The 14,758-nt window shown below is 37.4% G+C and overlaps 1 protein-coding gene across 1 annotated transcript in view; it reads right to left on the bottom strand.

Annotated features, from left to right (window-relative positions):
- grb2b (growth factor receptor-bound protein 2b) overlaps positions 1-14,208 on the bottom strand; it is a 51,181-nt gene extending 36,973 nt beyond the window's left edge. The window contains exons 1-2 of the mRNA XM_067459084.1: positions 14,051-14,208; positions 12,576-12,933 (exon numbers count right to left, since the gene is read on the bottom strand). Coding sequence (XP_067315185.1) covers positions 12,576-12,653 — 78 coding nt within the window. The 5' untranslated portion in view covers positions 12,654-12,933; positions 14,051-14,208. The remainder of the gene's footprint in view (positions 1-12,575; positions 12,934-14,050) is intronic.
- Between the last annotated feature and the right edge of the window lie 550 nt (positions 14,209-14,758).

The raw sequence follows: 14,758 nt of genomic DNA, 5'->3' as shown, positions 1-14,758 counted from the left end.
ACAAACAGCCTTTTTTTCTCCATTGTCTCTAGTCAGGTAAGCACTAATTTTTTTGCCTTTCTACTGCATAAGCAGTCAAGTTTTATTGAAGGCCGATTTAATACGAAAGTCATTCCAAAAGCTGTAACAAACACCTTTGAAGGGCTTTTTACTTCATTATTAAGTGCTCAAATGTTTCACTTCATATTTGTGACACCCACCAAACCTGCATGCAACACGACCTGCTCTGTACAGGAATGATGTGTTCAGGATGCTGCTGGCTCGAGGAGGTAACAGCCCCCACCTCCACATCTAGGGCACAGCAGAAAACTCCAGAACAGGTGGAAGAAACCACAAGCCTGCTGCCATTTCCCTCTGAGATGATGATGAAGAACTTTAGGCTGCCAAGAGCAGCCTGAAGCAACTAACAGTGACTAAAAATCACAATGCTAATAGAAGTTTATATTGAGGGACAGTTCACCTCTAAAAGGGACAGTTCACCTCTAAAATGATGTTGATCAAAAAAAAAAAAAGACCTTTGATACAGTAGCTTTTGATCAATGTTGTATATTGAAGACTATGAGCTGCCACTGGAAATCTTTATATATTTATTTTATATTGTACAATACGCTTGGAAATTATAAAAGGGTTTTTAAGTAAAGTTAAGCTTAAGAAAGGGTTTTCAAGTCTTTTAAGTAAAATAAAGAAAGAGTATTGCAATAAAAAAAAATTCTCCTTAACCTTTTTCTATTCCTGTCACCTAAGAATAGAATAGCCAAAAAACCGAACCGAAAAGCCGTGGTTAAAAACCGAGGTATGTATTGAACCGTGGACTTACTGTATCGCTGCATCCCTAATGCATTACTATATGTATTTTAGTATCCTTGCTGATTAAACTTTTTTCTTAAATCCTTTATGTATAATGCCTTATAAAGATATTCACAATGTTACGAAGCACTATATTTTTTCATAAATAATTGTAACCAAAGTTAAAATGCATTGTAATTTTGCAGTGTTTTAACGCATTATATTTTATAAAGATGTGTTTAATTAATAGGTCAGTGTTATGTTTTATAACTGTGGTTACAAATTGCAAGGCATATTTAATGCTGACTGTTGTAGTTTAATTTCATCAGTTGCGCAAGACATTTGTCGTTGCGTATTTGTTGCCCGAGGTATCGATTTAGTAAGCTGGTATGGCACAGAAGCCAAATTTTTTGTACCAACCCAACCACAGTCTTAACTCCCATTGGTAGCTGCTGCACCTCATTTGCATAAAGTTGCATCCTACTCAACTGGTCTCTGTTGCCAAAACTCACCAACTCTCATCAAAAAACCAGCGGCTTCTGGGTGCTTTGTCAGTGAACAGACTCTGAATTCATAGCAAAGGAGACAAGAACAGATGAACTGAGAGGGAAGCCATGAAGTCTAATGGCTGACATGCTAAATTCAGCTTGACTAGAGGCCGAGGGCAATGGATCAGAGCCTGTTAAATCATGTCTGTCTCCACCGACTCATCTCAAGGAAAAGATCAGTGTGTGTGTGTCACAGTCTGAGGAGAGGAGACGAAGTAGGAGAGAGAGAGAGAGAGAGAGAGAGAGAGAGAGAGAGAGAGAGAGAGAGAGAGAGATAGAGAGATAGAGAGATAGAGAGAGAGAGAGAGAGAGAGAGAGAGAGAGAGAGAGAGAGAGAGAGAGAGAGAGAGAGAGAGAGAGAGAGAGAGAGAGAGAGAACACTTGGAAAAACAAATACAAGCTATTTATGTCAATGCAAATTGTGTCAGTCTTTTGCGGCACAAGCAAACTGTATTTATTACCATTTTCCAGGATTATTTAATCTCATTTCCACAGCTAGAGGGAAATTTCCCCAACTGATATACCAACTACGTAAAGGGCTAATAACATTAGCGCAGTATTCATATAAAACATGAGCCAGCTTTATGAAGTCTTCAGAGGTTAAACGCAGGGGACAGATACAGTAATGATTCTACATTCGCAAGGGAGAAAACGAAACTGTGGAGGAATTAAATAAAACCTAAAAAAAAAAACATTGCTGCCAAGTTAAAGCATTGCCAGCATCTGCAACTACTCATTAGTAAACCTGCGACTGACTTTTAACACCGGACCTGTTTAAAATAAAAAAAAGTGTGAGTGTTACCAATCATCACGACAAATATTGACAATAAATGCAGAACCAATTTCAATAGTTTATATTTCTGCTTTCTGGCCAAATAGAAAATTACAGTCATTCGACAACAACAGCATTACGAATATACTAATAATATTTAATAATATTTATTATGCACATATGCAGATGTTTTCTTCAATCTAAACCGTTTCAAATGTATTGTTTGACTGTGTCTAACCATTTAAATGGTTGCTATGTAAAATGTTGAGTAATTGGTAATATTTTAAGGTGACAGTTACACATTACTACACGTACGTACTTTAGTAATAACAGTAAATTATGCGTAATTACAAGTAACTCACCTTAAACTTAACCGTAACTCTATAGTAAGCACTTGTAGTTCATTAATATTAATTTGGATGGAAACATGGAGAGGTGGGTTAAAGTAATTATTACCAAACCTGCTTCTTTCTGGAAAAAGGTCTGGAAAAATGACCTCAGGCAATGCAAATCCCATTCGAAAAGACCCGCTGTAAATATAAGTAAATATTCCGCAATTTCCTGTTTAAAAGTAGTTTTCAGTGGGGTTTTTTTCCTTTGGAGGAGCTTCTAGGAGGTGGGACAAGTCTGTGGCAAACCAATTCAGATTTTTTTTTAAACAAAAAGGTCAAAAGCACTTGTCAGAGGCGCAAAACTTATTTTAGCTTTGGGTAAGTGCCCATTACCAACAGAAATTCCTATCAGAATTTAATTAATTAATATTTTGACCGGACCTAACTGTTATATATAGGTTATATATAGATGATATGTGTTTGTGCACAATATCAGGAAGCAACCTAACGCACATGACAACAGGGTGGTGGATGGCGGAGCGTATTCCACTTCTGCTGGTTTTACTGAGATTTCTTATCCAGTGAGAACTGGCCATTAATATTACAGAAGTCCTGTGGTAAAATCACATTACTCCATCTACAGGGTAAATTATGCAAACGATATATTAAATAAACTCCATCACTGAGTAGATGTCATTTAATCCGACGCAACTAAGTAGGAAAGAGTGAAAATGGGGAAAACTTTTTTTTTTAAATCTAATTTATTATTGGTCACATATTCCATTTGATAGATTTACGATCAAGTAAACGAATCATTGATCTTTTTAAGAGAAAATGTCTTGATCTCTTTTAACGTGATGCATGCATGATGCACGGTTGTCAGGGCGTTGCTATGTGGTTGCAAAAATAGCTCAACCCCCAGTGAATAAGATATTCCCAGGGCCCTCCGTCAATGTTTAGTCTTGTCAATAAAAAATGTGTGTAAAAAAAAACAAAAACAAATAACAGTGCTTACAAACATAATAACATCACATTGACAACAACAACAACATTACACATCGAACTTTAATACATGTGCGCATTTGGCCGATAATTTATCCAAACTGATTTCAAGAAATAAATTTGATCAGTTCATGCATCCCTGGGAATCGAAGCCAAGATGTGGGGCAACACATTTTATTACCAAACCAGCAAGACAAGTTAGGCTTAACTTAGCAGCCTTCTCTCTACTGTAGTGTATCTGAATCACTCGAGAGCACCGGAATAAAAACCTTTTCATTCCTTTTGGAATAAAATGCTCCTGGTTATTCGTAGAATAAAGAGTCTGGAGCATAAGGAGTCATTTAAGAGCTGTGCTGCTATCCCAGGAAGAAGCGCACGTGGCATGTTTCAACAGCAGTGCAAACACGTTCATGTCAGCGGGACAACGACCCCTCGAGCAAATGTTCTCACAAACTCCGTCTCCATCCCTCTTCTAAGATGAGACAGACCAATAAACGGAGCAGTCTTTCTCAATCAGCCTCTATGTGAACATTTAAGCCCAATGAAAGGTCAATTCAAAGACGCTTGGCCTTTCAGCGACAGCTATCAGCCGGTCGGTGTTTGTTCTGCAATATATTAAAAAAAATAACAGCCACTGTTGTCCATTTAAGAAAATTATTCTGCAGGCCAATCAGCTATTAAAAGCCAAACAAGAAGAGGGAAGTGAAAATGAGAAGACAAAACACTGTCTTTTTTTGTCTTACAGATGAATTAGGAGTCAATTAAAGAGAAAAAAATGGTTGTTCCACTTATTTTGGTAGCAAGTGAAAACCCCACAGAAGCCCTTGTTAACTCTTAAAACTTTAAATGTCAATGTGTGAGATCATTGTCACAAAGTGCATTCTTGCAAGTCAAAGAGGATTGTACCGGTATCTTTAGTGTCTTAAAACTCAAAGCCCTGTTAAAAGCATGATAGCACTATCATAATGGGTCTGAATACATGCACTTACTCCGCTCGACTAATGGACCAAACTTCATACACAAGAGGACAGTGTTAAAATCCATTTCGGTGCATTATATCTATGCACAGTGTTCCCAACCTCTATGTGTGTCCATCACATGCTGAAACAGGCAAAAAAAAAAAAAAAAACATTTACTTTTATAATAACACAAAAATGATATTATAAAACATTACATTTAATTACAATATAATGCAAATATTATTTAAAAGGTGTATTTTTAATGATTTTGAAAGAAGCCTCTTATGCTCGGAGCCTTTATTTATTTGATTTATTTGCAACATGCAGAAAACATTTTAATTTACAATAATTTTCTATTTTAATATACTTTCGTTTATTTCTGCGGTACAAAGCTGGAAATGATACAAATATACAAATGTTGGAAACAGTTGGGCTGCTTAATTTTTTTATAACCTGTGATTTTTTTCTGGATTTTTTGGTGAATAAAAAGAAAAAAAAAGGGTGTGTGGGCAGCATTTATTTAAAATAGTAATCTTTTCTAACAATATACACCCCTGTTCAAAAGTTTATGGTCAGTTTTTTTAAATAAATTATTTCCCCTCGAGCCTTTGCTATATAAAAGTTGCTGAAAACTTCCTTGTTAGTCAAAGAAAAGCTTGTATAGAAAACGATCGATCTCAGAATATATGGACCCTTGAGGTCATCTTATGCTGAAACGGCGCCTCAACAGATGAACGCGTACGCCTGCTTCTGTAGCCCCACCCACCGACACGAGGAGCAAAACGGATCAAAAAATTGAGAATAACAAAATATTGTGCAGTGATTGGGCTTTGGTAATATTGCAACATGTAAGTGTGCACTGGGTTCATTCTAATGCCTGATCTGAAATGTGATGAGCCATGTAGTCAGATGTTCTTCGTCTGTGTGTGCCAGTAAACTAAACCAGTGACTCAACGTAAACTTTTTTTTACTAGTAAGATGATAATATTTAAATCCTATAAAGAAAGTGATCAAAGAAAGCTCCCTTTACAATCATTGGAGCAGCTCACGCTGAAGCTGTCAATCAAACAGAGTTTATCAGTGACACCAACGCGTTTATCAGTGACTTCCGTTTTATTCAGAAAATCTCTTAACTATTTCACGTTTGCACTATTAGTGAAGATGAAAGCATTCGTTAGTGTACAGTGTGCAATGACGAGATGCACTCAACACGCTCAACGTGTGTGTGAGATCGGCTACAATGTTCATGCCACAATCTTAATATAATGCAACACTTTTCACAATTAGTTAACCATGAGAACTGTAATAGTAAAAACGCTATTAAAGAGAGAGTAATACTATTTCAAATGGAAAGACGTTAGCCAATCACATCAGTGGGCGTTTACACTGTTTAAAGGGGCGTGTCTGCTGTGAGACTTCAGTGTGTTCAGAGCTGAGGGTAAAATCAGGGTAGGAGAAATGCTTTTTATTCTGACAGTTTTTGATGTAAAAAGCATTCTAACATTGTAAGTGGAGCCCATTAAACATCATAAAACAGCCCCTAGTTAAAGGGTTAGTTCACCCAAAAATGAAAATTCTGTCATCATTTAATCACCCTCAAGTTGTTTCAAACCTCTTCTGCTGAACACAGAAGAAGTTATTTAGAAGAATGTTTCTAAACAAGTAGATAGAGCATTGAGCAACCACTGACTACCACAGTAGGGGAAAAATACTATGGTAGTCAATGGTTGCTACCAACATTCTTCAAAATAACTTCTGTGTTCAGCAGAAGACAGAAACTCATACAGGTTTGGAACAACTTGAGGGTGAGTAAATGATGACAATTTATATTTTTGGTGAATGATCCCTTTAACTAGGGAAGTAACGGTACACAAAAATTATGGTTCGGTACGTACCTTGGTTTTGAATTCATGGTTTGGTATGATTTTCGGTACTGCAGTTCTACAAAATTGCTTTTTGTTTATATAAATTTAACAGTGGTTTACTGAAAAAATTGTGTCTGTCCTTAAAGAGTTAGTTCACCCAAAAATGAAAAAATTGATGTCATTAATGACTCACCCTAATGCTGTTCCACACCCGTAAGACCTCCGTTCATCTTCAGACACAGTTTAAGATATTTTATATTTAGTCCGAGAGCGTATCTAAGTGTATGCACACTATACTGTCCATGTCCAGAAAGGGAATAAAAACATCATCAAAGTAGTCCATATGGGACATCAGTTAGTTCATTAGAATCTCTTGAAGCATCGAAAATACATTTTGGTACAAAAATAACAAAAACTATGACTTTATTCAGCATTGTCTTCTCTTTCATGTTTGTTTTCAATCCTCAAATAAAGATTAGAACGGTTATTAATCAGCGGATTGATTCATGATTCAGATCGCATGTCTGCTGAAATCACGTGACATTATGGACTACTTTGATGATGTTTTTATTCCCTTTCTGGACATGGACAGTATAGTGTGCATACACTTGCCTACACTCTCGGACTAGATATAAAATATCTTAAACTGTGTTCTGAAGATGAACGGAGGTCTTCTGGGTGTGGAACGACATTAGAGTGAGGAGTTAATGACAATTTACATTTTTGGGTGAACTATCCCTTTAAATTAATTAAATTATAACTAAAAGTTTCTTAAAAGATAACGCTGTAAATATAGGGAGTCCTAAGGCTACACATTGTAATATTAAAGGTTAACGACAGAGCCCAACTATTAGCCTCAATTCAGTTATTTATTTTTAGATCTAATAATCAACACTCATAAATTTCACATTTTTCACATTTATAGATGGCTGTCAAATCATGACAGATTTATTTAAACACATATTAAATAACCCAAACATCACTGCATATATTTAGTAAAAGAGTTTGTTTCTTTAGTGAACTTACAGCTGTGGACACTAAATGTCTGCCTGAGGTAAATGTGATGCTACGGGACATTGCAAGCACCGATTGAGCGATTACACGACATATGATACATTTCAGTAAATTGTAAGAGACGTTAATTCATGTTTATTCTTTAGGAAGAGATGATCGCCTTCACTTGCGCCGTTTGAACTAAAGCACCTATACAGTCATCAGTCATATCTTATTAAAAGCATCAAAATGGCATTTATCGTTTAAATGTCTTGATAACGGACTGAATACTTCATGTTTGTGCAGGAACTCGGATTAAAGTGTGTTCTGCGCTTAAAACAAGCCGACTGTTAAGTGTTAATGATTGCATTCAGAACCGTTCGGTACACACGTGCACTGAACCGAAAGCCCTGTACCTAAACAGTTTGGTACCGATACATGTACCATTACACCCACACTATTATTAAATTGAAAAAAAAAAAGTAATAGTAAAGATTTATTTTGTTAGAAATTATTTCCATTTTGAATTAATGCTGTTCAAAGAATCCTGGGGAAAAAAGATATCACAGGTTGTAAAAATATTAAGCAGCACAAATGTTACCAACACTGATAATAACTGAGCATCAAATTTATGATTTGGATTTCTGAAGGATCATGTGTCTGAAGACTAGAGAGGAATGATGCTGAAAATACAGCTTTGATCACAGGAATAAATTACATTTTAAAGTATATTAAAATAGGTGTGTTTACATTTCACAGTAACTATTTTATATTTCTCATTTATTGCCATTAAATTGTATTATTTATTAGTATTACACCAGACACCCTGCTCTCGTGATATCAGTATCGGTCTTTTGGAAACACAAAGATGGACCACCAAAAACAAGGCATAAAACGGCATCATAAGGTGAACTACACTTAGATCATTTGGCCATTGCAGCAGAAATGAAACTAAGACAAAATGGCTTGAGCATGTTCACCACTGAAACCTCAGTCTGTGATGATTTTGGGTACAGTTATATGGGTCAGTCTAGATCTTCGGATCAAGCGATAACCTGCGGGTTTCATACACACCACCGTTTTCAGATATGTCCATGTTTTACTAGATGGCACATCTATAAGTGGCTGACCAGCTGAAAGATAAATAATCAAGAAGTTTTAAAAAAAAGAAAAGAAAAGAACTTAAAAGGGATAGTTCACCCAAAAATGAAAATGATGTCATTATTTACTTCCCCTAATGTCGTTCGACACCTGTAAGACCTTCGAGTACATTTTATGGGTCTTGAGAGAGGAAATGACATTAGTGTCAATGAAGGCCTTTCTGAGCCATCGGATTTCAACAAAAATATCCTCATTTGTGTTCAGAAGATGAACGGAGGTCTTACGGGTGTCAAACGACATGAGGGTGAGTAGTTAACGACAGAATTTTCATTTTTGGGTGAACTAACCCTTTAGGGTGGATCTAATTTGCTTAAACAAACAGAAATCACCGCACTACTGCTACATAGCAATTCCTTTAAAACCCACTCAGAAGACCTGAGCAGCTGCAAAGCATGAACTTGACAACCACCAAGAACCCCGTTGCATTGTGGTGGTGACTTTTGCATATCTCATTTGCATACGGTTTTCATGTCAAAACATAAATCTAGGATAAAATAAAATGCTGACAGCAGACATTAAAGAAGACCTCTCCCTCTTCTGGATATTTCAGCACCCTTGCTGACTTATGGTCTTTTTTTGTACACTCTGAGGAATCACTTCCTCATCAAAACACAGATGCAAAATGAAAAGAAACAAGAAAGCGCTCTCAAATGCGCACAGTGTGACCACCGACTCCACAGAACCATAAAGAAAGCACAGCACTGAACATCTACATGAGAACATGGGTGATCTCTTTTTCCTTCCATTAGACTGCAGAAAAGTAAGAGGAATTGTAGAAAGTGGGAAGATTTGGAGACAGTCGGTATTCTAGGCTCATGGTAAAGTAACTTAATGTTTGCACACAATGTTACACCAAACTGCTATGCTTGTTGGGGTAGTGTGAACCAGCCCATAAACACACACTGATAAAACTTGTCAGATAGATCCAGAACATTCTAACGCACAGGGCCGAAAACATATCTTGCAGCTTGTTGAGGAGATTGAGCAAACTTTGCTTTTAGAGATAACAATGCGTGTCATTGTGTTTGATGATCAGCAAAAATAAAGACCGTCTATTTTCACGTGTGCTGAAATACCTCACCTGACACATTTTAAAAAAACAATGTCAAATTAAACAGATAGTTCAGCCAAAAAAAATTATTTTCACTCACCGGTATGTCATTCCAAACCTGTCTGACTTTCTATTTTTTGTGGACCACAAATAAAGATACTTGAAGTCCACCTGCGGTCAATAATTTTACCTCTTAGGTTAAAACTCATCGTTGACCACCAAAATGACACATTTTAAATGTTTGTTCCCCCTGCGAATCATGCCATAAAATGGCTTGAATGTAACTCTACACTCTTGCTTCATTTAATGTACTGATTCATGAATATGCTAATTAGTCCCGCCTCCACTCACTCGCACCACTTCAGAGATCCATCGATGTAGCACAATGGTAATGCGTTTCATGTACAATGTTGGACACATAACGGTAATTAATATGATTAGCCTTTTGCTTGACTATGCAATCAAATAGCTAATAATGTGTCAAACAGTTGCGGCCTCCAAATCAGCATCCTTACAAACACATTGAACATCTTAGAACGTCAGTGGAGAAAGGCACATAGGTCATCATAACGTCGTAATATACATCATATACATAATTCACCTGCTATATTGCTAAATCTACCCGATTATTTAAATCAACAGAAAAATATACCGGGATAACCTGGCTTCTTGAGACTCCCCTGCTTCACAGCATAGTATTGATGATATGCTAAGCCCCGCCCCCAGGATGACGTGATTGGTTAAAGGGTAGTTTGTGACGCAAGAAACACCAGTGATTTCAAACAACGTTTTTGAGACTGCCTATCTTTTACTGCAGTTTTAAGGAAAAAAGACTCATGAATGGTGTTGGCTTAGAAATTTGCACATGGTTAATCTTAAAACATTAAAAACACCACATAGACCTATAAACGACATTTAAAACGTAATTTTACACCACAGGGGGATTTTTAAAAAAAAGAGAAGACGTTTTTATTGTCCTTATAATGAAAGCCATATTTTGAGTTCCACAGAAGAAAAGTCATTCAGGTTTAGAATGACGTAAGTGCCTACATAGACGTAATATTCATTTTCAGGTGAATTCCTGCTTGCGTATATAGTTCTCATACTAGTGTAAAAGGAACTAAAAATATTCTGGACATGTAATCAACATAAAACATAATTCAATGAGCAATAATTTATCTCATTACTACCGTGTTGTTCTGCATGCATTATCCAACAATATAATCTGAAGTCGAGAAAAAAAAAAAAAAGTCCATAGAGGAATAGACCAATGCCATAATCCTTCCCAATGGCATCCGTTTTCTTCCCCACCACTCCAGGACGTGGTTCATTTGGTGACTCTGCCGTCCCATCGCAAAGACAAAGACCTGATGATAGTCTTGTGTAGTAATCAGATCAACGGGACTGATGCTGTTGATGTGTTTGTGACAGGCTTATGCATGCATGATGCACGAATGATGACCCCAAATTTAACCTGAAGGATTAGAATGATTGCGTTTCAATCTCCGAGCACTTAAGTACAAGCCTTTTCCTCCACACGGCTGATATGTTGCAATACAGCTCCAAGAGGGACGGCTTGAACTCTCCTTAGGGAGAGAGAGAAAGATCGCGGCTTTACATAAGCTGGACAGCATACAGCTGTGAGGTCTGGCCGGATTAACAGATGCTGCGCTTGAGATTAACATTCAGACGCAAGAGAAAAGAGAATTGATGTGCTTGCGTAAACAGTCACTCCGAGGAGCTGCCGTTTTGATGGATGAACCCACACTGACATCACGAAACGGATATTAGAAGTGAGGAAATGATGACCTTGAGATGCACAGGAACTAGTCGCTGAAATCTATTTTTGCTATCATTTGTTTATTCGTCCCTACAGCAAACACTCTAAAATATCTACTTAGCTCGTCAGTTTCAAATGCTGACCATCAACTCATTTATGAAAAATTCCTGTTTGTTTTGTTTTTTGTCTTCCAAGTCACTTAGATACAAGCATCTGCTAAATAAGTATATATATATAAATAGACATGTGAACATATTGATGTTGCTGATATGTTGAAATATACAATATTGTAGGATAAGAGATGCACCAGTCGACCAACCACCACTCGTAATGTCAGCCGGGGAGATTTTTTATTTGTTTAATTTTAGCCGTTCTGTGTTCCGGAAGAACACCAATTCATGCAAAATGTATTGGAATAATTTCCCAAAATGTCATCTGTTTGGAATTATTATTAAGTCTGTGAACAGGACGTTAGCATTGAAAGGTGTACAAGGAAAGAAACAGTACACGGAAAAGTTCATCATGACGGAACCAATTTAAATTTGGTTTTAAACAGACTCAGATACCAAGAAGCGAGCAAGCGTTGGTCTGCTGACACACAAAATAAGAGCAGCATAAAACGGCGTGGTGAAGTTTAAACTTTTACACTAATTCAAGCAAAATTCATTGGAATAATTTCTGTGAACAGGACGTTAGGATGTCAGCAAAGGAACCGTAAAAGGAAAAGTTAATCATGAAGGAACTAGAGCGAAGACAAACAATTTACCTCAGAGATTTAAAAAAAGTCCATTTTAAATTTGGTTTTAAGCAGACGCAGATACCAAGAAGCGAGCAAGCGTTGGTCTGCTGACACACAAAATAAGAGCAGCACCAAACGGCATGGTGATGTTGAAACTTCTTTCATCAAAAATGTCAGATAAAAGTCAGTTTTATTCTGTGGCGAGCCAAGCTTTGACATGATGGCATAATGTAACTTTACAAAGATAAAGTCAGACTATTCTGTTCTTTTCTCTAAAAAAAATGAAATGCTGATGAAAAAGAAATCGCCCATGAAAAATCTCAATGTAAGATTTTTTTTACAATAGCATAATCATCTGTTCTACTTCATGTAAATGGCATATTTTCTTCCAGGCATGCGACCAGAAGATCAAACCATAAAACGAATCAATAACCAATCAATGCAGATCCAATATAACCTATAAGTGTCATTTTAGTATTTAATTAGGCACTTCTAGACATCCTGATCGAGATAAAACTATATAGCTCATATGCCCAGGAGGATTTATATTGATAAACAATGATACACATTAAATAATCATTCCTTACCTTCAATACTTCCCCACGTTTAAAACTCAGCTCATCATCTGCAGTTGCTTTAAAATCATACTTGGCAATGGCCTCCATGGTTCAGCCTGACGGACACCTATGTGGTAAGGTAGAAAGCAGTGGAAAATGTCTCCTGATGCAGTTTATATCCCTGTTGTGGACCAGAGGACCAGACAATGAGATCTCAATAGCGATGATGAGCACAGATCCAAGAAGACACAATGATGTCCACCTGCCTCTCTCTCTCTCTCTCTCTCTCTCTCTCTCTCTCTCTCTCTCTGTCTCTCTCTCTCTCTCAGCCTCAGCCCCACGTCTCTCCTCCCGTCGCGATCCTCACATAAAGATCACGGCGAGAAACCTGTAAACAAAGTACACTCTGTCAGAAAATCCGATAGGGCTCGATAGTGTTGATCTAGTGTTCTAGATTGTTCAATGGGCCGCGCCCCAAGATACAACTGGCATTAAAAACCAAACGCTCCCCATAAAGAGGAAGGAAACCCGTCTGACTGACATCTCAAGCGGCCAATTACGCGCCGTGAGCACGGCGGACCGTCCAATCAGATTAGCGCGTCGAAGAGGACTCGGCCAATCGAATCCCTAGAGGGGACGCCGACACCAAATTGGCCCCGCCCCTTCTAGTGTTCGCCCAATACATGTTCAGAGTTTCACGGCGTCGGAGAACGCAACGCTCGATAACGTCATAGCGCTATTGGACGTGCACAGAATAATATTGGCTTAAAACCTGTGAGCAAATATCAATATATTGCGCAGTTATAAGTCACCAATAAACCCAGCTGAGTATTCTAGCTGTAATGCATAAACTATATCAGATTTCTAAAAGGGAAAATTGCGTAAATGACACCGGAAATCCTTTGGATTGACTATATGGCATATATGTTATCGTAACGTTATGAATCCTATTGATATCTTGCACAGTATTGGAAATCAACAGGCAGCTATTGACAATGACGTATTATTGTTTAACTGTACGCATCTGTAAACGTTTAGCATCGTAGAACCAATGTTTACAAAATTCAAATAAAATAAGTATTAATTGTAAGCAGCTATTATTAATATTGTTTACCTTTATGCATATAGTAACTCAATATAAAACTCACTTCCACTGTCTAAAAATAATATATCCACGTTTTTGAAGTATTGCTATTTAACTATGTGACGTTTAAATAATAATAGAAGAAACATCATTAATTTCAGTAACGTTACAGTTCCGAAGGTTCTAGTTTGCAAATCCCGTAAAGTAACTTCAAAACAACACACGAGAGCGCGTTTCTCTTGTCAACTTTTTGTCAACATGCCTGGAAGCATAAAGGCGATGATTCCGTTAGCATAAATAATGGCGAATATTGATAATGTATAGTAAAGCACACAGGCCTTATGGCCTTTGCTCATGTTAACGTAAAAAAAAAAACACTGACGCTGGCAGTCAGAGAAAAACTGAAGTTTCGTATACTCACTCTTGTAAACAACTGTAAGGGCCAATACTCGCTCTCTTCGTTTTAATGAACCCACAATCCACTCCAATTAGTCTTTGATCGTTAGTGAGGTTGAGCTCTTGTACCTCGCCCGACTTGAAATGGTGAAAAATTGCTGTATTTTTCTGTTTATTTCCGTTTCCTCCTTGATTCGGCATGTGCAGCTTCCGTCTGTCCCTAGTGGACGAGTCGCGTCATTACAAAGTTTTACAGTAATGTTCAATAGACTGCAGCATAGCGCCATCTTCTGGTCAAATATCAAGAATTTTCTAATAATAAACTTAATAAACTTTCCCACATGACTTGAAACTGCATCAGCTTCACTAATTCACATTAACTTTCAGGAATAAAATAGTCAATAATCTCTACACACACACACACACACACACACACACACACACACACACACACACACACACACACACACGCACACACACACGCACGCACGCACGCACGCACGCACGCACGCACACACACACACACACACACACACACACACACACATTTTTACTTTCTAAATGAAACTCATCATGTATGATTTATAAGCATTTTGAAAAGTGGGGACATGGGTAATGTCGTCATATTTCACCCTCTCCTTGTAATACCTATGTCATAACCCATGTCATTATACACATTTATTTGTGTCCTCATATTTCACAAAAACATGCCCAAACACACACACACACACAC

Source organism: Pseudorasbora parva, chromosome 2 (genome assembly GCF_024679245.1).
Source record: "Pseudorasbora parva isolate DD20220531a chromosome 2, ASM2467924v1, whole genome shotgun sequence".
Classification (NCBI taxonomy): domain Eukaryota; kingdom Metazoa; phylum Chordata; class Actinopteri; order Cypriniformes; family Gobionidae; genus Pseudorasbora; species Pseudorasbora parva.
The sequence above is the reverse complement of the archived record's forward strand: the minus strand, read 5'-3'. Positions and strand labels throughout refer to the sequence as shown.